The following is a 25,510-nucleotide window of genomic DNA, read 5'->3' as shown; positions in this document are numbered from 1 at the left end:
ATAAAAGACTGAAAACAGCACATTTAGAATACTGTACATTTGACCTTCAATGAATTTGTGGCATAACTGCACACCAGAAAAATGTTTTACCGAAACTCACCAATTTCTAGTGTGTTTTTTAACTGATTTATGCACTGCAATTCCACCAACATACAACTCAATAACTTTACATTCGCTCTATTGGAAGCCAAGCATGATAAAAATGGTCATCCTACTTACAGCTAAAAAATTATGCACAACATTAGTACTAATCTTCAATTATTTAAACTATGGCCATGTCTGTAGTTGGGGACATGTGAGGGATATTGTGCTTACTTTACAAACATTTGGCTGGAATCATTCTTTACACAAAACATTTCTTTAGTATTTGTGGAATGGTTTGAATTGGGTTTAGTTAAATCTGCAGTGCAGTGGATATCAACGGGTATAAAGTACAATTGACTTGTGTAAGGGGAATCTGTTCCCCCGCAGAGCTGCATGTCTAACAACAGCCCTTGCCAGGGGCAATTCGTGGACCCCTTGGAGATCCTTTCGTGTTGCTCAGTCAGGGTCGAGTCTCCCATTTGACCAGCAGGTGTCGCTGCGGGCTATGGAGAAACTGACTGGTGAAGAGACAGGGCCTGTCCTGGGAATTTGCTGCTCGCTTCCCATTCTTCCTATGCAGACAGACACACAACATGGCGGACTAGAAGAGTCGGCCGACGCGCCCGGATACAGCGGATAAACCGTGGGATATAACGCACACGAAGGCCAAGGAAGTATACTCAGAAGGTACGATAAGTTAGGGAGAGTACATTATTTAGTGAGGTACGTCGTCCTTCCCTGGATTTAGAAGAGCAACTGGCCGCTAAGTGTCCCAGATCCTGCTTTCCTCCTCCGCTATCACCCAGTCCCCCACCCCGCTCTCACTCTCGGTTCCTGGGGTGTGTAGACCGGGACCGGGATTGAAAAACGTGGACGAGAAAGCAAGATTTAATACCTTCGGGGAGTTTCCCCGTCGGGTTTTTTCTGGAGGCGGCAATAACTGTGGTAAGTTTCTCAATTTGTCGAATCACTTGTTAACGTCGCTGTACTAGCATGTTCCCCAGCCTGTGACGTTGTGTCACCCACAAACAAGTACTTTGTTCCCCCCAAAATCTGTCACACGCTACGGTATCACGGTGAAATCGACCCCGTGGTTTAGAGAGTCGTAGCTTTGTGTATGATAGTTGTAAGCGTCTTTTCAAACGCTTTCAGAAGTAGCTCCGAGGCAGGGAGTGAAATTTTGGCGAAGGGGGGGACTGGAGAAAAGGGGTCTTGAAGATGAGTGAGACAACATGTTGAAGTGTGTTTGTTAGTTTGGGTCGTGTGGCTACCGCGGATGCTGTTTGGGCTAGCGACGAGGAAAAGGTGGCACAGGTAGTGCTGCTTCGCTGGGGTGTCCAGTGTTGGTCAACGCTTTGTTATTACTCACATTGGGTGGGGAGTTGGCTGGTTTGGGTGGGTGGAGGAACGGGATTCAGGCGACCCGCAGCTGGAATTAGGTCGTGCTAACATTAACGTTTAAGAAGGGATGTCAAATCACAGCAGCCGCTTTGTGTTTCTCCCTCCGCGCTCTGACAGGATCCAGATCGTTCCCCTTCACAACCTCTCCCAAAGTTTTTTTCTTCTTCTTGTAATGATTAATACTCTCCTCTATGTCTTGGATTTTGGGTGTAACCTAGCATACTGTGTCAGTCTTGTGGCTGTAGAAGTTTTTTTTTTAAATTTTATTTCCTGAATTGCCTCTTGTGAGGAATAATCTCATAATTTACATTTTCTATTTCATCAACATCTCGACTGTTTGCAAGTTTGCACGTACAGTTTGAGGCATGTGAAAATAGAGATTACATATATATATGTAATCTTACAAGCCAAAACGCGCACACACACTCAAGGGGCCTGTAGGGCATGTAAATGATAGCAGCTCCCTCGTGAGGATCATGATGAGTAACTTATATAGGGGATGGTGCCTTGCGCAAGGGCACCTTGGCAGTGCTCGTGAGGTGAACTGGCACCTCTCCACTGCCAGTTCACATTCCAAAATTCTTTGCCCAACATGGTCTTGAACCAGCCACCCTCCAGTCCCCAGCCCAGGACTTAGTGTACTGAGCTGCAGTGCATGCTGTGTAACTTATTGGCTTTAATTACTGTATTATCGTCTTAATTCAATCAGTAAAAAATAGAAAACAAAAAAGAAACCTAAACTTGTCATACGTTTCTCAGAAGAACAAACTGATGTAAACAACATTTGCCTTTCGTTAGTTTGTCATTCCCCATCACCATTGATCACAACAGTAATCCTCTGAGGACTGGCCCAACCTGCGGATGATGCCACCTTGTAGGATGGCTGCCCACTCTTCAGTCAGAGCTACCTGGAGTAGCTGCTGAGTCTGGAGGATGTTCAAGCCTCCACACTCATTGAGCTCCAAAAACCTTTTATTGGGGAGGTTGGGCTCATTGTTAGTCAGGCACGACTGGTTTCACGTATAGGCCTGTGGATCAGGAACAACAGAAGTGTTAGGTCATGACCTCAAAGTTCATAATGTTTCAGAAAATCACTTATTGTTTTGACATGTACAGGCCTATTATGGATGCCATTTGATTTTGCTGCTGTAGCAGTTGCTGGTTTGAACTTGTTTCTTAGATACTGCAAGCAGATATGACTCCGGGTCGTTACACATGGTCAAGTAGGGCATGGTAGTTTGTCATTGTTCCTCTAATTCTTGAGTAGGCAAATTTGTGGAATGGTGAGCACTCAATGCCCTTGCCGGGTGGATTGCTGGACTTCTTGCAGCCCCAAAACAGATCCTGGTCAGGTTGACCCACGTGTGGATTGTTATAGATGTCCTTTTTTTTTTTTTGTAAGGGCTTCTGTGGTCTAGTATAACAAGATAGTGGTCATTTGTGGTAATTCTGTGAAAGCCATAACAGCTATTGCTCTAAAAACAGGTTTGTCAGAGACATGCATGATCTGAGCTGAGAGGGAATGGCAGAGCCTGACGTATCATGTCTGGACCTATTCACCATACCTTTTGCATAACACACTTTCAGTTTTACTATGGTCAAAGGACCACCCACGTGAAAAAAGCAACCTGCTCCTCCTTAAGCGATATGACTACCCTGTCTGCTGACCCATCGGGCCCACCTTGTCCTCTGTTTTTCAGGATTTTCTGTGTCTTTTCCAGCATACTATTAAACCCCCTCTGGCGGTAAGGACAATCACATTGCATAATGATCAATAAAGGCAGAGCTGTCATCATCCTGTCTATTTTTTATCTATTTTAAGAAAAGTAGTTATTTCCATCCTGACATCAAGATGTGGTTTTAACAAAGAAGTCTGAGTTCTCCTTATGCCACACTTTTCATGGCCTAGTTTCTAATAACCAGAATTGTTTGAAATAGACTTGCTGGGGTTTTTCATGTGTCGATGGGTGGATTTGTGCTGTATATGTTGTGAAATTGAATAGTGTCAGGGTGCTGATACAATATTATGAGTTTGCCCTTTGGGTGGGGCAGGATTAGAGGTATATTTTTGTTTCTACCTTCAGCCTACATAATTTTCAAAGGGATTGAACTTCGACTCTGCCACTAATGAGATCAAGAAAACTACATTGGAGGGATTATGAAGCATTCTGGAGCTTCATTTCATCGACAAGGGATGTGTCATGTTATGCTGGCTACAGGAAATGAACCTGTGATGACTAACAATTTATGAATCAAATGTCATGCCTGACTGGAATGTCACACGCATCCATTCAGACCTGCTGTGTCTCTTAGTTGCAGAGTAGTAATTATGAATTCCCTTCAGGTTATTGAATACTGGTATATCTCTCTATGTTCTCACAGTGTTGGATGATGGATGAGTCTGGTTTACCACAACCGAGTTTATTTCTTTGTTAGTGTACCTCAAAGACTGGGTGCTACAGATGTGAGTTTCCTATAATCTTATGAGACCAATGTACTGTATTTCATTATCAGTTTTAAGGGGGGATGTTTTGGTGTTGCAATGGGGTGGGATAATGACTATAAATGGATTTGTGGATAAAGGGGATCTGAGTTTGGCCACGGTGGTGTATGCATCCTCCACATAGTGTCTAATTGTAGACTTGTGCCTCTATACCTTCACTAACGGCACACTGGTTCTTTGATTGTTGTGCGGTACCTCTTGGCGATAGAGAAACATCAGTGTGGACACTTTTCACTGTTTTGTGGGTTTTAAAGTTACAGTGCAACTTCACATTTGTCAAAGAAAAGTAGAAAAAATGACAACAGAAGTGACATTTGGAACAGATTGTATTGTTCATCTTTGTTCCTCTTGATGATCTTTTTTTTTAAATGGCGCTTTCCCTATCTGAGTCTGATTCATAGCCACCTGAGAGCAGCAGTCACAAAGATATATATTTGCCCTTAGCATCATCCTTCAAGCCAGGAGACTTGGTTTCCCCACAATGAAAAACTGTCCTAAGGACATGTTAGGAAGACTGTAACATTTGAATTCACCACATCAAGATTGAGGGATTTTTCAATCAATGTCCCGCTATTAATGACACTTCTGTAAGTCCCACTTTATCTCAGAGGGCCACAGGATATCCCATGTGTGTCGGGTGTTGATGCGGTGACACGCTAAAGATTCTCCATGACCAATCAGTCTGGTGAGCCCCTTTGGAACTGTGATGGAGGTGGTTCTAAAAAAGTTTTACCCAGTTTCAGATACTTTCTTCCTAATAGAACAGAAAATGTGAATTAAATCATATCAAAACACCCAAAGTTGCTATTTAAATCGAGAATCTGTTCAGAGAATACATTTGCAAAACTGCGAATTTTAGATTTGATTTCAGTACCCAAAGGAGTTCAGTACAGTATAAATTTTTAAACAGAACCAGCAGATTAGTTGTAATGGTTACCTGCCGGATGAATAAATCTCTTTGGTGTTTTAATTTAAAATGTCAGACATGGTTGTAAATTAGGTTTTCATTGTGGCCTTCTGGCTAGCCGTTTGGACCCATACCATGGTTCAAGGTCACGGTGGCTTCTGTGGGAAGGCCATGCTTTGCGCCTCAACATCCTCTGCATCCATTGTGGGAATGCTTGAGAGGCCTCTGGCATACGCTGTGAGAAAACCCCACATTGAAGCGAAAAGAGAGGAGAGGTTCACTGACTCGCCACTTTCACCCATTGAAACAAGCACGTTTTCTTGATCCTTCCAGTGTGGTCGAAGCAAATCACCATTACAGGCTTAATAACAGGCACAGTGGTTACTCTTGTCTGTATGATTAGCCAGAATAGTAATCCTGTGCTTCATTTCATCTTTTCATCAACTCACCAGTGCATGATGAAGGAAACACAGACAGACCGCAGCAGCAGGGAGTAGCATCCCTCAGAATGGGAAGTCCAGAGGATTGTGGCTGTTGTATGTGGCACTGTGGACATATAATCTGTGGTCTTTTTCAGGGCATGAATCCTAGCTGGGCTAGGCCTACTTCAGTCTCCTGTGAAGAGAAGCATTCACAGTATTTTTGTTGCCCTGGACAACCACCCCCTCCTCAAGACATAGAAACAGTATTAATATACCATGAATGGAGGAACAGAGAAACAAGTATAATCTACCGCTGCGGCGACAAGAGAAACAGGATGCCTTCTATAAAGCTAGAAGGAAATATTTCTCTGCATGAATGGTGAAGTCCCCCTGACGACCACGGCTGGTGTATTGGCTTTGTGTTTATGTTGGTTTTCCAGCTGGCTCGCTTGCCTTAGGCTGCCCACAGTGGGTTATTGACATCTGTTGATTATAAAAATAATGCTTAACACAATTTGCTGTTGTATGTATTTGGTCATATTTGTCTTTGGCATCCTGTGAAATATAGACATATAACAAACTATGGAAATAGCTGCAATTACGCTGATTCTCACCTGTGGTTATTATAGATTTTACCCACTTTTTGGTCATATAAAACCAGCCAGTTTTGATAGAAACTGACTAGTTTTATATGTGTGATTGTAGCCTTGTCATGAAATTACTCCAGTACTGCCATTTCCTATAACACTTCACTGAACATAAAATTATCTTGATATATTTTCTGATATTCCCAGTAATTAATTTTTTATACAGCTCCTTCAAAATGTCTTAATTAATTCCTTACTATGTACTTGCTGAAACAACCGTGAATATATTAGCGCTGATGATGAATATCACTGAGTAGAAGGTAATCTATGCAATGCTAAACTGTCGAGAGGATGTGTGAAAAATAACTCCTTTTTAATAGAAGCGATTTGATTAAACATCTGTGGAACCAGTTCAGGAGTAAAAAAAAGTTTGTAATGCTAGCAACAAACTAACAGCTGCAGCCATCTATGCACAAAACACAGGAGTGGGAGGAAATGTCCGAAGACAGCCCAAGGTCTTAGTAATACTGGAAGTGATTGCCTGCTATATTATTTTTGATGGTCAGTTTTAATCTTATCAATATTATTGGCGATGAGCAACCTTAAAAAAATAAAAAGGCATCCACTCACATCAGTTTAATTGCGTAGTGAATCTACATTTTTTTCCCCCCACACACCTTCAGATGTGATCATCCATGTCGATGTTATGATATCTCTATTTATAGGTCATCTGCTGGGTAATATTTCTTGTGCTGATGACTTTGTTGCAGAATTATTTGCAGGGTCCAGGAGATTGTGTCATCTTCTCACATGGCTGTTGTGTGAATTTGTGATAGAAAAGATGCACATGTCTTCATCCAAGGTCATAAACAAGCAAGTCCCCAGTCTTGAATCTGAACTCTCGATATTAAATGACTACCATGCATTGATCGTGCGTCTTGGTCTTTGGTTGCTATGGCGATGTAATTGGACTTGCTTTATTTCGTACCCATCATTGTTCTGTTGTGCATGAAGGCAAGGGAGCAACCCATTCCTTTCACAACTATGTGATTGCACCCCTATGTGGTCTTCAATTGGCCACAGGCGGAGGTAACTGTCATGAATAGTTGGTCAGCCTCAACACTTGTGTACACATTAAAGAAGTGTTCTCCACAAAAAACTTCCACATGTTGCCACATATGAGAAGTTTGGTTTTCTGTAATGATTGAATTGCTTATATTTTTACCTCATGTACTGTTCCTATATGCTATCATGAATGGTTTCTATAATTGCATTAATATTTTTCTTTTAATTTTAAGTACATTATAATCTGTGAATGACAAAGAAACAAAGTAGTAAAGAAAAAAAAACACGGTGGTTCAAGCAGTTAAACAATTTAAAAACATTCAATTTTTAAAATACTAATATGAAAATCAAGTTCAACCAAATTATCATTTATAAATCACAACACTAATGATTCAGAGAGTTTTCATTTGCATTCAAGCGTGTGTTCTCTTAACCAGATGACACTTTGTGATATTTTAGTATTTTGGTAGTAAATAGCGCAACTTATGTCAAAAGGCATGTCATATGCTTTGTATAATAATAGGTGTGGTGGCAAAAACATTGTCTAGAGTTTAAGACGAAAAAGAAATAATTTCCTCATTCTCACTTTTTATCTTTGTAAGATCAAGTAAAAAAAAGGATTACTGCAGAATGGTATTGTTAAGAGATCGGTGTAGATTTATTTAGTGTGTTCTTCCACACAGCCTCAATGTGTATCTTAGACATTGTAAGGCTTACAGTATGGGGTAGAACACAATGCATATGTGAAGGTTCCATGGTAGAGGCACACAGCTGCATGAATGAAGTGCTTATGTGAATTGATTTCATATGGTGACACATAATGGACAGTGAAGTAATACCACAAATGTGTTACGTGCTTTATGAGCTCTATTTTTCCTCAACAATCATGGATGATAAATGTCTGTACTAGTTGTCTTCGTGCATGGTGCCCGTCACAAGGTTTTATGGCTAGATTTAAGGTTAACATATTATAATGTGTTATCCTCAAGTCACTTTCCATCCAACATGCAAGGTACTGCATGCTTGATAGTAAAATGTCTAATTAAAAAAATAAAAAATCTAAAAATATACGCAATTTTCTATTTGCAAATCAAGAAATAACAAGGATTTGCTAAAAAATAATTGACCTTGAAGCTAACGTTAGTGTGGCAGAGCCCAACAAGCAATGACCACAAACATGTCGGCACCAGCTCAGAATATTTTCACAGCAAATGAAGAAAGCAAAAGGCTCAACATTTGTAGCACCTGTTATAAGAAGCCATGAAGAAGCAACTGCAAAAAAGATTTAAGAAACTTAATCAATAAGGTCACCCCAATTCAAGGCTAATGCTAATATGGCTAAAGCTAGCTACAGAACAGAGCTAGCCACATGTATGCTACTTGTTTTCCTCAAGCAAACAGAAGTCATTCAAGCTTTGACAGTGAGAGCTTGTTTTGTTTGGCTCAACATGTGGTGAATGAGGCAAGAAAACACCTATTTGGTGACGAAGCAGAGAAGCTTCTGTTTGTGAGGAAAACCGCCCAGTAATGTTCAAGTGACACCATTAGACCTAAACATACGCAGACAAACAACACAACAACTTCTCTTGGTTCACTGGCGGAACACAAAAACGTTAGGGTACGTACTGCCACCTATTGTACATCGTAGATCTGTCCTATAACCTGTTTTAGACTTTAGTTTTGAGATGTGATACTTTTTTTTCTTTTTTTTTTTAAAAGATAAACTGTTATAGAGCTGCCCACATTCGCACTCTATTAACCTTGATTTTGTGTTGAGTGAGATAAGGTCTTACCTTTCTGATGCAGTTTGAGAAATGTAGTAATGTTAAATGTTATGAACACACTTTGAATTGACCATCAAATCTTTTAAGAAAGACTTGAGAAGCAGCCAAAACTGTTATCGGCAGCTCAGACTTTATCCAACCAGTAATTGCAATCGGCCAAAAAAATTCAGGTCACGTCTAGTAGGAACTGTTCTGTTGCGTGTATTGAAAGTCATCTCTAAGGAAATTATGAAAATGCCTCGTAAGAACATTGTTAGGCCCTGGTAAGCACACTTTTAATTACATGCATGCAAGTAACTGAATGTTAATTTTTTTTTCCTCCAGGTGTCATTTGTGTCCCTTATCATTTGAACGTGAAGTTGACCATACAATCAATGTCTTTGTGATAGAGAGCACTGACATGACAAAACCTAAAAATGGCACAAATAGAAGCACTTGCCCAGTACATTGAATTAATTATGTCCTGTACGAACATTCATTTTGTGTCTCGGTGTCTCACACACACACACACACACAAACACACACACACACACACACACACACACACACACACACACACACACACACACACACACACACACACACACACAGTCTCTCTTTCTCGCATGCAGACTGCACTGCTTCTTAGGAGGGCAAAACACATTAAGATGCCTCTCCAGGGACAATGTGCTCATGGGTCTTCAGTGTCTAGATATAAAAAAACCTCCTGAGCTCTGTCTGCAGCATCTGTGAAGTGAAGGTTAGCAACAAGGCCATCTTATATCACTTACACCACCACAGCGACACGTCACCCAGCCTCCCTGGATGGCTCGCAGAAAACAATGAGTCATGCTTCATTAAAAAAAGGTTAGAAGAGAGGATGTTGACGCAAACATACCCCTGAATAACCTGGGCATATCAAATTTACTCTGACTAACTAATGAAAGCTGAATCACTCATCTTAATGACAGCTGGAGGAGAGCTGTAAAGTGAAGATTATGGTGGGTTTTTTGAAGAAACAGAAGGAAGCAAGCATGCATTCCATCCACATGGACAACCTATAAACACTGCACTGCTTTTTTGCCTATACGTTGTCACACACTGCAGAGTTTAGAAGTTGAAATTAAACTGTTAGGTATTCCATTTGTGCATATAGATTTGATTCAAGGAAAATTACTTCAGATGTATTAATGTAGAAGACATGATTTGCATGTTGTGATGTTAGCTTAGGGATTTTCTTCATTTCGGTACTATTATCAATTGTGCATGGACTTCTTACATGTAACTGCTGTTAACACAAGGTATGTACCAAAAATGGTATTATTTAATTGTGAAGTGGATCTGGATGAAAGGGTGGATCCTTTTTTTTCCCACTTGAACAGAATCCTGAAACCAGCCATGTTCATTACACACATGTCTTGTTCGGATTTGGATTTGGGTTTGATTTAATTAAAAGGGACAGCCACAGCCCAAAAGTCTGTGGCTGAGGGATGCTCTCCCTGGCCCTCTGGTGTTTTTGTTTGTTTTGAAGCAGACATTTCCTGACTAAATGGAGTGTGAATTGGTGACAGAGAGAGCCAGGGTAACAATTGGATTTCTGGGTTAATAGCATCCTCATTGACATTACTCATCATGCCCCATTCAAGCCTGCATTCAGAGCCAAACAGTACTGTGAAGAAAACTAGATTGTGCTGCCATGAATTTGCTCAGTTAAAAACCAGAAGATTGGCAACTGTCACTGTTAAACCATTTAGGAGCTCAATTCATCCTCTGCTGGCTGAGGCAAGGAAATCCTGGTATAAGTGTTCAGTTTGTGCGAGCTGACACTGCAGTGCTTAGCTTCACCCAGCACTGAAGTATCTGAGCAGTGGCAGACAGGCTGGATTATTACAGGGTCAGGACTGTGGTATTAGCTCCTGGGATTATTATAGCACAGTCGGGACATCAGCCTAGTTGGTTTGAGATTATTGAAAGTCCAGCCTGGCCAATCACCCAGCCTCCATTGTGTCTTCCGATGCTACGGCCTTATCTGCTCATCTTCATACAAGCGGGTGAAGAGAGTTCTTTGTGCCGCTTCGCTGTCGCTTCAGGAATTTGAATGTGACACTAATTCTTTTTTGGTCACGCTTTGGACAATGAATGCATCAAATGTTTGTCGATGAACTCTGTTGCGAAAACAAACATACAAAAACAGGCTCAAGAAAGTCATGACATTTTCTGAGTCATGCTAAATGGTCTCTTTTCTTTCTAGAATCAGACTGCGAATGAGTGATTGATGCCCACGTTGCTTCTTCAGGTAGGAAACAATTAGCACATAAATCCTGCCATGCATTAAATTTTAGAATCCTACCATCCAGAAATGAACATGTGTGATTCAGACTGAATTTTTTTGTACTACTGCACTTGTTTCTTCTGTGTCTTCCATACAGGGCAGAATGGGTGTGTGTCCCCTGCTCCTGCTGCTTGGTCTAGCCCTCGGGGCCAAAGCCCAGGATTATGTCCCCATTACAAGTAAGAACCACGTTCATCCATACGTGATCCCCTTTTTACACCTTTCATTTAGTCTCTCAAATTGAAATTTATCTCTTTTTTTTTCAAGGTCCTCCAAATATCACTGCCAAACCCACAGACCCCCCTGCCGCACCTTTTCTCAACATTACAGTGGCAGGCACACAAGCCCCCACAATCCCACCTACGACATCCGCCCCTACAACCATCCTGGTGACAACAGTAGAAACAACAACTCCAGCTGGAGAGGAGGATGTACAACTCACAGGTCCTAATGCCACTGGCCGGGTGTTGCCAATCCCCCCACCTCCATTTGCAACTGATGCTCCTCAGGCACACCCAAGCACTGAGCTCCCCAATCTTCCCACCCCAGCAATGGGAGACACTGGAATCACAGTTGCCCCGGATACTCCAACTCCAGATATATATGATGATGCGGATATAATCAGTATGGAGCCTGAGACCAGCACACAACCTGGGATGGAGTTCACATCAGATGTAAACCCAGAGAGTAAGTGTTAATGTCTAATGTGAGAACGTATCAAACTCCTCTACACTACATTCAAGACTAAAGACCACGGAAGTTTGTCCAAACATGTTTTTTTTTCCGGAGCGTTTTTCCACAGTTACACATTGACCAGTCGTAGTCACACAGAGGGTAGGTGGTCAACCAACTGTTGCACCCATAGAGCAGAAGGCCATCAAAATAAAGGCCTATTAAGTTTTTTGCTGGAAAGCCTCTTATATGGTGTAGGCAATGTTATCATTCTTTTTGCCAGTGCATTGTAAGATTTTACCGTTCTCATACTCTGCACTGTTTTCAGGGTCATTTAGAGGTGTGGGGGGAAAACACCAATGTCTGACCCAGTGTCTCGTTCCCAGATATTTGTGTGTTGTTATGCTGGGATTTTTTCCCCTCCTGTTGCTTTAATTGGAATTATCTACAGCAAAACTTTGGTTGATGCAGGACTTTGTGGCCGTTTTGTGCTTTGCTTCAGGTTTTCAATTCTTTGAGGCAGATTAGCAAGACAGAACTGTAATAGATTATCCTTTAATTTGATTTTGTTTTTCTCTTACCATTAGTGTGCAGTCCTAATGAATTCTCCACACATTTTAGGGGCATTCAGGTCTGTGTTTAGAGCTGCCAATATACAGTTTGTGGCACATTTTGTTGATGTGTGTGACCATTGTCTACCTGAAATACAAATAAGAGGTTAAGGAGATTTGGATAACTCCAGGAATAAACAAACATTACAGATTTTGGGTAGAGTATCAAAAAATATGAGTGCCTTTTTCTTAAATAAGTTGTGTGTTTTTTCATGCTGACAGTCTGAGCCGTGGCAACAGTTAGAAGTAGTGGCTAAATGAGCTTTATGGTCAGGAATCAGCCTTTAATATTTTAGATAGTTGAACACTTTACTGCTTTTAAAATCCATTGTGGCAGTGCTGAAAATATCTTGAGTTGACTTACCTGCATTTGACCAGTCATCCGCAAGAATGAAAGTACCAGCAGACCAGACGACCCACACACTTGCATTGTTATTAAGTGATTCTTCCCCCAATACTGTGGGGGAAGAAAAGCCTTCTGTGCGTCTTCTTGTTACGAATTGTTCATTTTGCTGTTTTCAGATGCTAAAAATGTTGATTTCAAACATTATTCACCTTATTTACTCATTATTATTATTATTATTATTTATGTTAGCATCCTTGTGTCTGTATACTGATCCAGTATTATCCTTCCAAGTGAAACATGACTCCATCCACCAATCTTTAACATCAATTATTCATAATACTTGATAATAGAGAAATGCACAAATCACTATCACATGTCATTGGCTGATTTGGCAAGATATTTTTTATTATCGATCAAACTGAGAGCAGGTACGAAGTACTAGTTGGCGAAACATGGCACGAGATATCTTTCATAATGCTCTTGTAAAGCTATAATTAAAGTGGAATATGTTGGACATTTTAAAGTGTGAGATGCAGGCAATGAGATCGGAAATAGACAGCTATATGGTCTAAAGTGGATAAAAGGAAACCCGACACACAAGATAGAGAGGATGATTTATCTACATAGTCTGGACAAGACAGTGTTGAATCAAATGTTTTGATTGACTCCAAAAACCAGGTGGAATAGCTGAAAGAGAAATGACGTAGCTTAGAAGAGAAGCTTGAGAAGAGACATCTGAATATGTGGAAGCAGCCAATCTTCATCTCCATGCAGCGGTGTCTAAATATCTGGAGGTGAAAGAGGTGGTGCAAATAGACGGAGACCTTTGAATGGGTTGCTCACTTCAGTCTGATTCGAAGGAGACCAGGGGGAAGACTGTGGGAAATAATCACCACAATGCATTATCAGGACTGCATAGATCTTTTAAGACATGCCAGTGATCTGGCTCTGCTTAGATTTGACAGAGAACTGGTGGCTGTCTATTCAGTTTATCTAGAGCATTGCCAAAGCCAGGGCAACATTCAACATTGTGAAATGCACAGCCAATCAGGATTTTGCTACCTCCTCCTGTTTGTTGCTAAACTTCACTTACAAGGAAGCAGATAAGAAATCAAAGGGCTGATACGGAGTATGTGAAAAAGATGAGCATTCTGATGGTGGGGAGCATGTGTTGCCCCATCTTCAAATAAAATGGGGTCCAGTATCCAGTTGAGGAGTGGAACTCTTACATCACTGGCAGTGTATAGGTTAAAGGAAAGGAATGAGATAAAGTATCTAGAGATCAGTTCATTAACATCCTCATATTTCTCTCTTCTTATGTGACTGATTCTTTAGACCACCCCAAACATGTAGATGTGTTGTGAGAGAAAATGACAGTGTGTGATTTTACTGTGTTAGGGATGTGATTTTAGTGTGTTAGAGATGTGATTTATTTTTACCATGATACTGTCAGAAAAATGAATTTAGTATGATTTAGTAGGTATAGAATCATCCTATGTTTGTTGAAACAGGTTTTAAAATTGTTTAGTCACAGTACGCCAAAGGATTGTATTTGAGAACTTGAGGGATAGAAATTCAGATAAGAATTCAAAAAATGGAAAGTAGGCAAAGTTCTATATGGAATCCCTATTAAATAATTTAATTTGGGTTTGTAGGTTCTATGCCATTCTTCTATTGTCTCCCTTGTCAATCTGTGAGCAATTCTACATGCCATCAGTTCAGTCAAGGCTGTGTCTGTTCCACAGGATGTCCATAGCCTGTTGTTCTCTGCTTTATTCAATGTTCACATTGTCTAATGAGAATGATGAAAAGTCCTGGGAATTGTTCTTAAAAATGTAAAATAACAGAGCTGGATTCCTGCTTCTTCTAGAAAGTGGTTCTAGAGCATGAAGTCAAACAACACATTATTTCTGAATATTTTGTCTGCAATGTTAAGAGCTTTCTTGAAATTTTGAGTCGGCCCCTGAAATAGCTGATTTGGTCATTGTATGGTGGTGGTGACAATGCAGTTTTGTAGAAAAATCTCTTCTTTTGTTGTCACCCAATTTGTCTTACTGACTCGTCATCAACACACAAATGGCTGGCAGTTTTTTGTGCACCATACTCCTGTTGTTGTCCATGCAGATCTCATGCTTTTTGTGTTAACTGTGGCTGTGAAAGGTCACCAGGAAGAGTATAGGATCGCCTCAACCAGAAACTCACGTGCTTGGTAAAAACATACAAATATGTCAGCTATTGTCATCTGCAAGAGGCTTCACAAATGAATGACTTTTTGTAATGTCTAATTTATTATATAAGGCCGATGGAAATACCTGTTTCTTCAGAGGAGCTAGCTAGCATCACAGCTTCAAATGTTTTTTGGTTTAAGACATAGAAAGCATTTAAAACTTGCACTAATACATCAATATGATTCGCGATGAGCACCCGAAATGATATAGGATCTTACACCTCCACTGTTGTCTGCTGTCATCTTGGTTAGAGCCAGATGCCAAAGTTGAAGGTCAGACCTCTCAGGCCTTTTGCACCTTCTCTGCATCTCCTCTTTGGTGTGTGTGTCAAATGAAATATTAACCTGGACAACCATTATGGAGAGGAAAAATGTGGACTGGCTTGGAAAGAGCCAGAGGTCACTTTACAACCTGGGTGTTTTATTTATGTTTCACTCCACATTTGTCAAGCCTGTCTGAAGAAACTCCAGTGAAAATCATCATACATGTTTTAGAGAATAAAACAGCCATTTGACGTCTATTTCAAAGTCTATTCAACTCTCAGTCCTGCAGAATTGCAACAACCCAAAACGAATCTGTGCATTTTCAGATTCGTTTTGGGTTGTTTCAGTTGTGGACATGGTTGTTTCCATCATGTCGTCTTAAATGAAGGACAGACCTTGACTAAACTGAACACAGTCCTGGGAGAGGAGATGGAGGTGATAGCAACAGATGATCCGTGTTCACCTTGACAACAGGCTGGATTTCACTGACATTAAGACTGGAAAGGAGGAAAAAAAGAGCAAACTCGACTTGTTGAGGAAGCATGCGGTCCTTTCATGTGTGCAATAAGATGTGTGTCTTTTCACTGTTCTTCTGTTGTAGTTTTCTTGGCAGCCATTTGTTTGAGGTACCCAGAACATGGTATTTCATATCCACTGTGTAGCCGACTGACAAAATAGAGACAAAATAGTGTTTAATCAGTGAGAGGCTCATTCATCTCCGCTGTAATAATGACCACTACAGAAAATCATTCCTACCCTCTGCGTCCACTATCAGGGAGGAGAATGTTTATTCTGTCCTTCAGCCAGCCACTCATTCTCATGTAATATACAGTGGTACCTCTACTTACGAATGTCTCTTCGTACAAAATTTTCAGAGGCTCACCTCAGGTGTGGTAAACAATATTACTTTATAAAACTACATGTATTATAAAAATCATTCATTCATTCTCACCTTTCTCTCACTGCAGATGACAACCACTCTGATGACATGCCAATCATAGCCGTCATGGTGGCCCTGTCCTCCCTGCTGGTCATCATCTTCATCATCATCATCCTCTACATGCTCAGGTGGGTAAACCGTGTCTCATGTCGCACACCAATTGCAAACCTGTGGGGAAGGTCCGCTGTTAGAGATGGAATAACTTATTGGCATTCAGCCGTCAAGACTAATGCAGTGTTTGTATTAATCTTCTGTCTGTTTTGATTGACAGGTTTAAAAAATACAAGCAGGCGGGAAGCCATTCAAACTCTTTCAGACTGACCAATGGTAGATCAGATGATACAGGTAAAACACCTACAGACGTATGTGCATGTGTCAACATATCTGTGCCGTATGAATTGATTTATTAGTTTTGGATTGTATCAGTAAATATATACAACTGGCTTGAACAAACTTGTTGCTCCTTTTTTTCTGATAAGACTCAATTGATTTAGTTTCTAGTCTGATAAGGTTGCATTAGTAGACTTGTGCCAGAAGGCTTTTGTTCAGTGTTATTACTTAACCAACAGAAAAGCTGCTGTTTGCCCGCAAGTCACAGCGTGGAATCATATCGCCCTCTGGTGGCGTCTGTAAAAAAGACAAAAAAATACTTGACATTAGAAACTCCCATTTCTCACCATCTTCTTTCCTATCTTTATCTGTTGTTTCACCCCTCCCATTCCTTCCCTCTTCTTGTACCTCCTCCCTTCCTGCTTACCATCACAGAACTCCAGAGCGTCCCACTATTGGCCCGCTCACCAAGTACAAACAGGAAGTACCCACCACTTCCTGTCGACAAACTTGAGGAAGAAATGAACCGTCGCATGGCCGATGACAACAAGCTCTTCAGGGAAGAGTTTAATGTACGGGATAATCCAGCACACACAAATAACAATTCCCCTTTATATCCCTGTCAGCTAATGAGTCTTTAGATGGGTTATTCTTGGCCCATGTGTCAGTTGCTAGAGAAGAATGTGAAGAATCACTAATTTGGAAGAGTAAAATTTGTGATTTTAATAATTTGAAATGCTGCCTTTGTCATATAATTCTCTGTGGGTGTCAAGGAACAACATCCCTTTCGATCATTCTCATCTAAATGTGTTTTTGTTCTGTGTGCAGGCGCTGCCAGTGTGCCCCATCCAGGCATCATGTGATGCTGCCTCCAAAGAAGAGAACAAGGAAAAGAACAGATATGTCAACATCCTGCCATGTGAGTGACAACATCATCCTGACAGTGTGACAACAACAACACAAATTTAATCAAATACCAGGTGCTGACAACAAGTCAGCTGACAAGTCAGCACTCAGTATTCTGTTCAGTATTCTCTTCTGTTCTTCCATGCTGGTTTAAGCTTCTAGAATCACTTTTCAGGACAATCTAGGGCTGCACATCATTATATTTAATTATATTGTGATACAAAAGTATACTAATACAGTCATTTACACTTGTTGCCGTGAAATACTTAGTTTTGAAAGAATGAATTAGATTAGATATACTTAAATAATGGATTTATTCCAGAGCTCCAATATTGGGTCATGTCTGAAGAATGACAGCCATTTAAATCAGAAAGCATAGTTCCGCTTAAGCGAAAGCAAACACCCAAACTGCACTAGTGTACATGAGTTCATTCTACATGTTAAGGATATGTTTTATATCCCCAAAAACACTGCAGCCACAGGAGTAGCGCTCAATTTACTCCAACTGAAAATGAAAATGTCCACTTTGAATCAAAGCCACCTCAAGTGATTTATGGCATTACGCTGGTATGATCAGGCGAAAACATTTCTCTATATTCTGTAATTTAAATCCTGTTTCCTTTCTCCCTCAGATGATCACTCCAGAGTCCATCTCTCATCTCTGGAAGGAGTCCCCGACTCTGATTTTATCAACGCATCCTTTATAAATGTTAGTATAAGTGCAGTATATTTCCTAAAAAGAAAAACAATAATCAATTCTGCTCTAAAATTCATGAACTCTTATTTTGGTCTTTGCCACTTCATTTTGCAGGGTTACCAAGAGAAGAATAAGTTTATTGCTGCTCAAGGTGAGCTTTGTTTTTCTGCTCTGGGAGAAGTAATGATGGTGCTATACAACAAATACATTATTAGTATTACATGGCATCTGAGTTTCTGCCTCTACTCTGGTCTCTCAGGACCGAAGGAGGAAACGGTAAATGACTACTGGCGGATGATCTGGGAGCAGAACACAGCCACCATTGTTATGGTTACCAATCTAAAGGAGAGAAAAGAGGTAGGAGAACCGTAACAGAAGGGACAATGATGCATTTGCAATCAGTGTTATAGACCATCAGAGTTTCTCTGGATTAATTCTGTCATAATCCAGCATAAGTTTGGTGGCACACGTTCGATCCTTTCTTTTGGTCCTCAGGTACACTGCTTTGTGAGAATGCAGTGTATTATTTGTGTTTCAGTGTAAGTGTGCTCAGTACTGGCCGGACCAGGGCTGCTGGACTTACGGGAACATCCGAGTGTCTGTCGAAGACACGATGGTTCTGGTGGACTACACTATTCGTAAATTCTGCATCCAGCAGGTGAAAACATCTTATTTTTCAACCTTTCCACAGGAAGTCTGTATTTAGATTTTATATTATGTTGATCTCAATTTGGTAAATATATTCAATGATAACATCCAATGTGTGGACCTCATTGTGTTGCGGCTCAGTCTATGACCTGGTCTGATTGTGTTTCAGGTGGGAGATGTTTCTGGGAAGAAGCCTCAGAGGCTCGTCACCCAGTTCCACTTCACCAGCTGGCCAGATTTCGGCGTGCCCTTCACTCCTATTGGCATGCTGAAGTTCCTCAAGAAAGTTAAGAATTGCAACCCCTCATACGCTGGGCCTATTGTGGTTCACTGTAGGTAAGTGGATCAAAGCCTGCGCTCAAACTTTTACATGTCTTTGTCTGCATGACACATGTAAATCAAAATCCCATTTCCCCACCTGTCAGCGCTGGTGTGGGGAGAACCGGTACGTTCATTGTGATCGATGCCATGTTGGACATGATGATTGCTGAGAGGAAGGTGGATGTGTTTGGCTTTGTCACCAGAATCAGAGCGCAGCGCTGCCAGATGGTCCAGACTGATGTAAGTCCAGACTTGTACTGTACTTTAGTGATGGTTCCTACTCTCTGGTGCACACCTGTGTAGTGACGTGTGGATTTCCATTTGTTCTTCACCTTCTTCTCTCCATCCCACAGATGCAGTACGTATTCATCTTCCAGGCGCTGTTAGAGCACTACCTGTATGGGGACACAGAGCTGGAGGTGACCTCTCTAGAGTCCCACCTGGCCAAACTCTATGCCCCCTCACCTGGAGTGGGCTGCAGTGGGCTGGAAGCTGAATTCAAGGTCTTTTAGTGTGTTGCATCCACATGAAGAGGCCATTATTTTTTTGGCCCACCATATCTCTTACCTCTTGTGTCTAAATGGTTTAATTCTCATCATTTCTAGAAACTGACATCTATCAAGATCCAGAATGACAAGATGAGGACAGGCAATCTGCCCGCCAACATGAAAAAGAACAGAGTCCTGCAGATAATTCCATGTGAGCGGTGTACTTATTGCTGTGAGCTAAGGGGTTGTGTTGCATTATTGTGTCTACATTGATTAAAGTTTGCACCGTGAAATTGCAGATGTATTTTTCTATGAAGCCTGTCCTCAATCAAGGTTAATGTTTCTCCTGATTTCTAACAGACGAGTTCAACAGAGTGATCATTCCAGTCAAACGAGGAGAGGAGAACACCGACTATGTCAATGCCTCCTTCATTGATGTGAGTCTAAAAGAGAGTCGATTGTTTCATTAATGGGTGCAATTAGTCTCAGTCTTTAGTTCTTCCTCAGACTATTTATTCCTGTATCCTTTTCCCTCTTTGTGGCCACAGGGTTACCGTCAGAAGGACTCCTACATGGCCAGCCAGGGACCCCTCCAGCACACCATAGAGGACTTTTGGAGAATGATCTGGGAGTGGAGAAGCTGCTCCATAGTCATGCTCACAGAGCTGGAGGAGAGAGGGCAGGTGAGAAGCATGTGGATTCATTCACATAAATATCAAGTCAATAACTGGCTAACATCTAATCATGATATCAAATACTTGATGTTAACCCAATGCCACCAGTCTTGTACAGTATGGCAATAATGTGAATAAAACAACTTGATTTTTTCCATCCCAATTTCTTTGGATCTTATAACGAACAGATTTGTAGTCGTTCAGATACAACAATAGTGAAAGTACTTTTTTGGAATTACTGAATTATAAAAGTACTACCAAGAAATTCACGTCATTAGAAGTTATTTCCAGCTCTCTTGAATTATTTTATTATTTTAACCATCTTGATTATGGGCACTGCAGGAAAAGTGTGCTCAGTATTGGCCGAGTGATGGAGTGTTGGTCTATGGGGACATATCCGTCGAGCTTAAAAGGGAAGAGGAGAGCGAGAGCTACACGATGCGTGACCTTATAGTCACCAACAACAGGGTAAGGTCCATTAAACAGGCAAACGCTGCAGATACAATCAATGGAGGAGCTGATGGACTGAAGCCCAAATTAGTGAATTCTAGTCACCACAGTAATCATTACAATACAACATGTGCTAACTCCTCTTTTTCATTCTCCTACCATTCCAGGAGAACAAGGCTCGAGCCGTACGTCAGTTCCATTTCCATGGCTGGCCAGAGGTGGGGATCCCCACTGATGGCAAGGGCATGATCAACATAATTGCTGCGGTACAGAAACAACAGCAGCAGTCTGGCAACCACCCCATCACTGTGCACTGCAGGTAAGATACACACAACCCTTCTCACTCTGTTGCTGTTGCAATTTCAATCAACTTTCAAATCTGCCTAAAAAATATTGGAAACAAAATACTGGACAAAGATACTTATACAGTAGTTCACTGGTAAACGGGCACCTTTCCAGATATTGACACAGACTGAGTTTATTTATATAAAACAATAATCAATGTTGTTGGTTTGAACATTAAATATCTGGTCTGTGTATCCTGATCAAATGTGTGTATGTTTAAAAGGATTTGCAAAAAAACATCTTCTGTTTAATTGTCAGTTTGAAAATCTTTAATTTGGAATTGGGGTTGCAGATTTGTTCATTGTTGTTGCACATGGAATTCTCCCGGCAATCAAGTCTGTCATTGTGTGTCTGGGAAGTGGTCAACAAGTTAAAGAATTGTTCTATTTTTCCTTGTGATATTTTAAAGGCTGCCAGAAATGTTGCTACTGTCCCTTCTTTAACAATCTAAGCTCACAACAAAGCCTTTTATGTGTTTGTGAGTTATATTGTTGTCGTGGTGTATTGCAGTGCTGGTGCAGGTCGAACAGGGACTTTCTGCGCACTGAGTACTGTCCTGGAGAGGGTTAAAGCAGAGGGCATCCTGGATGTCTTCCAGACAGTAAAGAGCCTCAGACTGCAGAGACCCCACATGGTGCAGACACTGGTCAGTGGTCCAGTAAATTTTGTCTGATTATTCCTTTGTCATGAAGATGTTGTCCTCTTTACATACACACACACACACACACACACACACACACAGATTTATTTACTGGCTTGATCTAATTGCAAGGCAACAAGCACAATTAAGTAAATGTTAGATGTGTTACTCATCTCAGCAAGATTAACATATAATGGCGTAGGAGTGAGCTGTAGAGGTGCCAGAAGTTGGAATTGTTTATACCTTCAAACATGCGAATTGTTTGTTCCTCGTGTTAAGCCAAAATTATCAAAAGAAAGGATATCTAAATTGCTGTTGAGTTCACCAGCATATTTAAGGACACAGAAACTACAGCATTAGAATCCATTGCTTGAGGTTTTCAGTGCTGAATGACAAGATTTAAGGATTCACCACAAAGGAAATGACAACAGTGACTGGAACATTTCAGATGATTATCATTCTTGGCTAACAGTTTTAAGTGATCTGAGGTTTCTTCTCCCTCCTCAGGAGCAGTACGAGTTCTGCTACAAAGTGGTCCAGGAGTACATTGATGCCTTTTCTGATTACGCCAATTTCAAGTAGGGACCTGCCATAGATGGACGGATGGACAGATGGATGATTGGATGGATGTCCGCTTACAATTCATTCAAGCATAACACTCCCACCAGAACACACAGACACAGACACACACACATTACCACATTGAAAGCTGTGTATTCCCATCTGGTGGATTTCTTTTTTTAAAGAGACTCATCACAACTTGACCTGTGGATGGGATCAACTGCCCCGAGGAAAAGGGAACAGAGGCCTCAGCCCAAAGGACAGGGCAGGGCAGTCGGACAGAGAAAATAACTGAAATGCCTTCTTGAATATTTTGTAATATTGGTCTTGTTAATACAGCCCTTCACCCCACCCCCACCCCCATTATGTATATATACTTACTGTGTTGCTTCTTATTATTTTAGTTTCAGACACAGTTTTGAGTTTGGCTGCATTTTCGGGTGCCATTTGTAATGTATTTTATTGAGTATAAATATGACTATAAATCTAATGCTTTGGAGGCTAATGTAAAAAAAAAATCCGGAGTCAAGGTAATGATTTTTTCCCCCCTTCAGAGATTTAAATGACTTTTGGTATCGTGAGAGCCATTGTAGCAACGTTTGCAACATTCCTGCTAGACATTCATGCAGTACACACAACGCAAGCGGTTCCATCGAGTTCAACCAGTAAACCCAGTCACAATCAGTTTCCCATTTCGGGTTCGGGTCAAGGTGTCAAACGTCACGCCTCGCAAGTAAAGACCATAATTTCTGTGATGTAGCTCAGAGGCGCCGGTTGACACACACACACACACACACACACACAGATAAACACTAAATACCATGAGCCTTTGTTTGTTTGCGTGTATGTGACTGAAATGGAGCTTCAGCTGGCAGAGGAAGCAGTATGTGTTTTCACATCATTATTTGTGGAGTGCCAGAGTTCTTCACTCATCGGGTTTTGCATTTCTGGAGACTGAATCACGTTTCGACATTCAACACGAGAAACTATTCAGCCCTTTCTGTAGCTGAAACATCAGTGGACTCCGACAGGAACCTGGGAGTGTAGTGAATACAACATGGATTGTCTCCCCCCCACAAAAAAAATTAAAGAACAGAAAAATTGCTCAAGCTTTAATGTGAATTTTCTTTATTTTCTGTTACGGTTGAAATGTCGATGAGCCAAATCACAAAAAAAAATTGTGATTCTCAATTGCATCCCAGAAATCAACAAAAGCTATATACCCGGCATATTTTGTTTGTTGTTTACAGACATGTCAGTATTCCTTGTAGATTGTATTACATGTTGAGTCTGCCTGAACTGTCATGTCATTTCTTGTTTTTATATCTGCCTCGCTCACTACGCTGTACTGTCATTCTTTTAAAGGAGTTGCTTTTTTTTTTTTCCACCATGAACACGGATACTGAAGAATATTTTTGTTCAACATGCTGTTGCTGACATTCCTCAAAAAAAAGATTGTATTACTTAAATAGTGGAGTCATGCCTGTGACGACACTCATTCACTTGAACCTTTTATTTATTTTTTTGATCAGGGCAGTGCATGGCTTTCAGATTTGTCCTAATTTCAACAAAGTCAGCTCAGGAAATCATTGATAATTAACAAACTGAACAAATTCAGCTTGAATTCTCCGCAGCAAACTTGCATTCAAACAGTTTGGACTCACACCAGAGGAGCATTCAGAGACTCAGCCACATATTTTGATGGATTTTTTTTAGGTTGTATTCAAAATAATTTCTTTTAAAAGTATCAAATCTTTTTAAATGTATATTTTTACTATAAATAGCCCCACAAGTTTCCATTATTTAATCGCACTAATATGTGACACTAACACTCCCACATATGTAGTTACTTTTATTCAAAGAAGCTGCACAATCAAATGTAAATTATTACTAGTTGGTATCTTTAAAAATACATGCTGACTTTTCAGGAAGGGTTATTGCTTCAAAGTTGATTGTTTGAACACTCATGCGCTATTTGCACCAAAAGTAAAGCCCTTAAAAATACGGAACCAAATGAAAGATGAGGTCAGAATGACATGTCGGCCTCTCACATTGGATTCTGCAGTTGCATTTGAAAAATCTTGAAATGCTTTCAGGTCTCAGGTTAAACCTTCTGTATGACTCCAGTGGGGACTGGAAGTAGCAGATGATTTAACCGAACAGTCTCTGAAATGTGTCACCATTTGTGCATCTTCATCATTTCTGGTTGTTATATTTTGTTCCAAAGCATCACAAGTGCCCACACTCGGTTAGGTGCCATTATGTTGTCAATTTTAGGTTAGTTTATCCGAGGAGAAACGTTTTCTGTTTGGCTGTTCTGTCTGTGCTACCGTTACGTGGGTTTATTGTGTGCATTCCACTCTTGTGATCACTTGGTCTCACTGCAGGTTGACAGCAAACCATGAAAGCATGACACTATTTTGCTATTAAAGTTTTAAAAAGTGCCTCACTGGTAGGTTGTCAAAGTTTTCCCAGCATTGCATGTGGCTTATTGTGGAACTTTTCCCCCCAACATATCTTCCTTAGGCGCCACGGCAGGCCGCCATTTCTGGCATTAGTAGGGCACAAAGTTCTCCTTCCTCTCACATTCCCACCAGCCACTTTGAATAGAATCCCTGATTGTGCAGGTCAGACTAACATTCAAGTCACGTATCACAGAAATATGGGATCCATGACAACTAATCAATTGTGGGTTCCTAAATGTTATTCAAAATTTCAAACGTTATCCATAAGAACTGAAATTGCATTGTCACATAGGGGATCATTTGTCCCTGTTTCACATCACTTTATTCCTGGAGATTTGACCTACTGGAGTATTCTAAATGCCCAAGAGCAGCAAAATCAGAAGAGCATTAGACTGAAGGAGGCGCAAAGTTCAGCTTTGTTCTTCTCTCTGTGTTCAGGTGTTCTTACTCCTCTCCTATCAGCTTAACTTTCAAAATACAAATTTTTCCCTTGTGCTTTGCACCATTTTCCCCAGTGGTCACTGCCCACTACCTTTTGTACATAATGTAAGGTTATTTATATTTCATTCCTATCTTCTGTATTTTATTTTCTTCTCTCCCTTTCTTTCAAAGTATGTATATTGACCTGTATTGGGACCATTTTGAAATGTATTGAAGAAATGTATTGTTTTGGGCCATTTTTAATTTGGTATTGTCTTAAGCAACCATTTTTTTATTTACCAATGTTCATTTGTAGTGTTTTGTTATTCAACATTTGAATATATGTATATATAATTATATATATGATCAAATTATATATAATTATATAATGCCAAATGGCCTTTCAATGCAAGATACTGTTGAAACCTAATAAAGTGCTTG

General features: G+C 40.6%; 1 protein-coding gene across 3 annotated transcripts; it reads left to right on the top strand.

The window, feature by feature from the left end:
• The first annotated feature begins 665 nt into the window (after positions 1–665).
• On the top strand, positions 666–25,510 carry ptpra (protein tyrosine phosphatase receptor type A). Of its 3 annotated transcripts, none has more exons than XM_068315035.1 (22): positions 666–771; positions 10,984–11,028; positions 11,162–11,243; positions 11,332–11,751; positions 16,153–16,252; positions 16,396–16,469; positions 16,890–17,026; positions 17,283–17,373; positions 17,993–18,069; positions 18,172–18,208; positions 18,317–18,414; positions 18,596–18,715; positions 18,875–19,041; positions 19,131–19,266; positions 19,380–19,529; positions 19,632–19,725; positions 19,875–19,951; positions 20,063–20,197; positions 20,531–20,656; positions 20,806–20,957; positions 21,494–21,629; positions 22,131–25,510. In XM_068315035.1, the coding sequence occupies exons 2-22, from the start codon at positions 11,008–11,010 to the stop codon at positions 22,203–22,205; spliced, it is 2,505 nt and encodes an 834-aa protein (XP_068171136.1). In that variant the 5' UTR covers positions 666–771; positions 10,984–11,007; the 3' UTR covers positions 22,206–25,510. The 3 variants fall into 3 exon arrangements, with proteins under 3 accessions (XP_068171136.1, XP_068171135.1, XP_068171134.1); XM_068315034.1 differs by having other exon boundaries at positions 672–1,029; XM_068315033.1 differs by lacking the exon at positions 666–771 and adding an exon at positions 8,499–8,587.

The sequence above is a fragment of the Antennarius striatus genome, chromosome 5 (assembly GCF_040054535.1).
Source record: "Antennarius striatus isolate MH-2024 chromosome 5, ASM4005453v1, whole genome shotgun sequence".
NCBI lineage: Eukaryota > Metazoa > Chordata > Actinopteri > Lophiiformes > Antennariidae > Antennarius > Antennarius striatus.
This window is presented reverse-complemented; position numbering and strand designations above follow the sequence as displayed.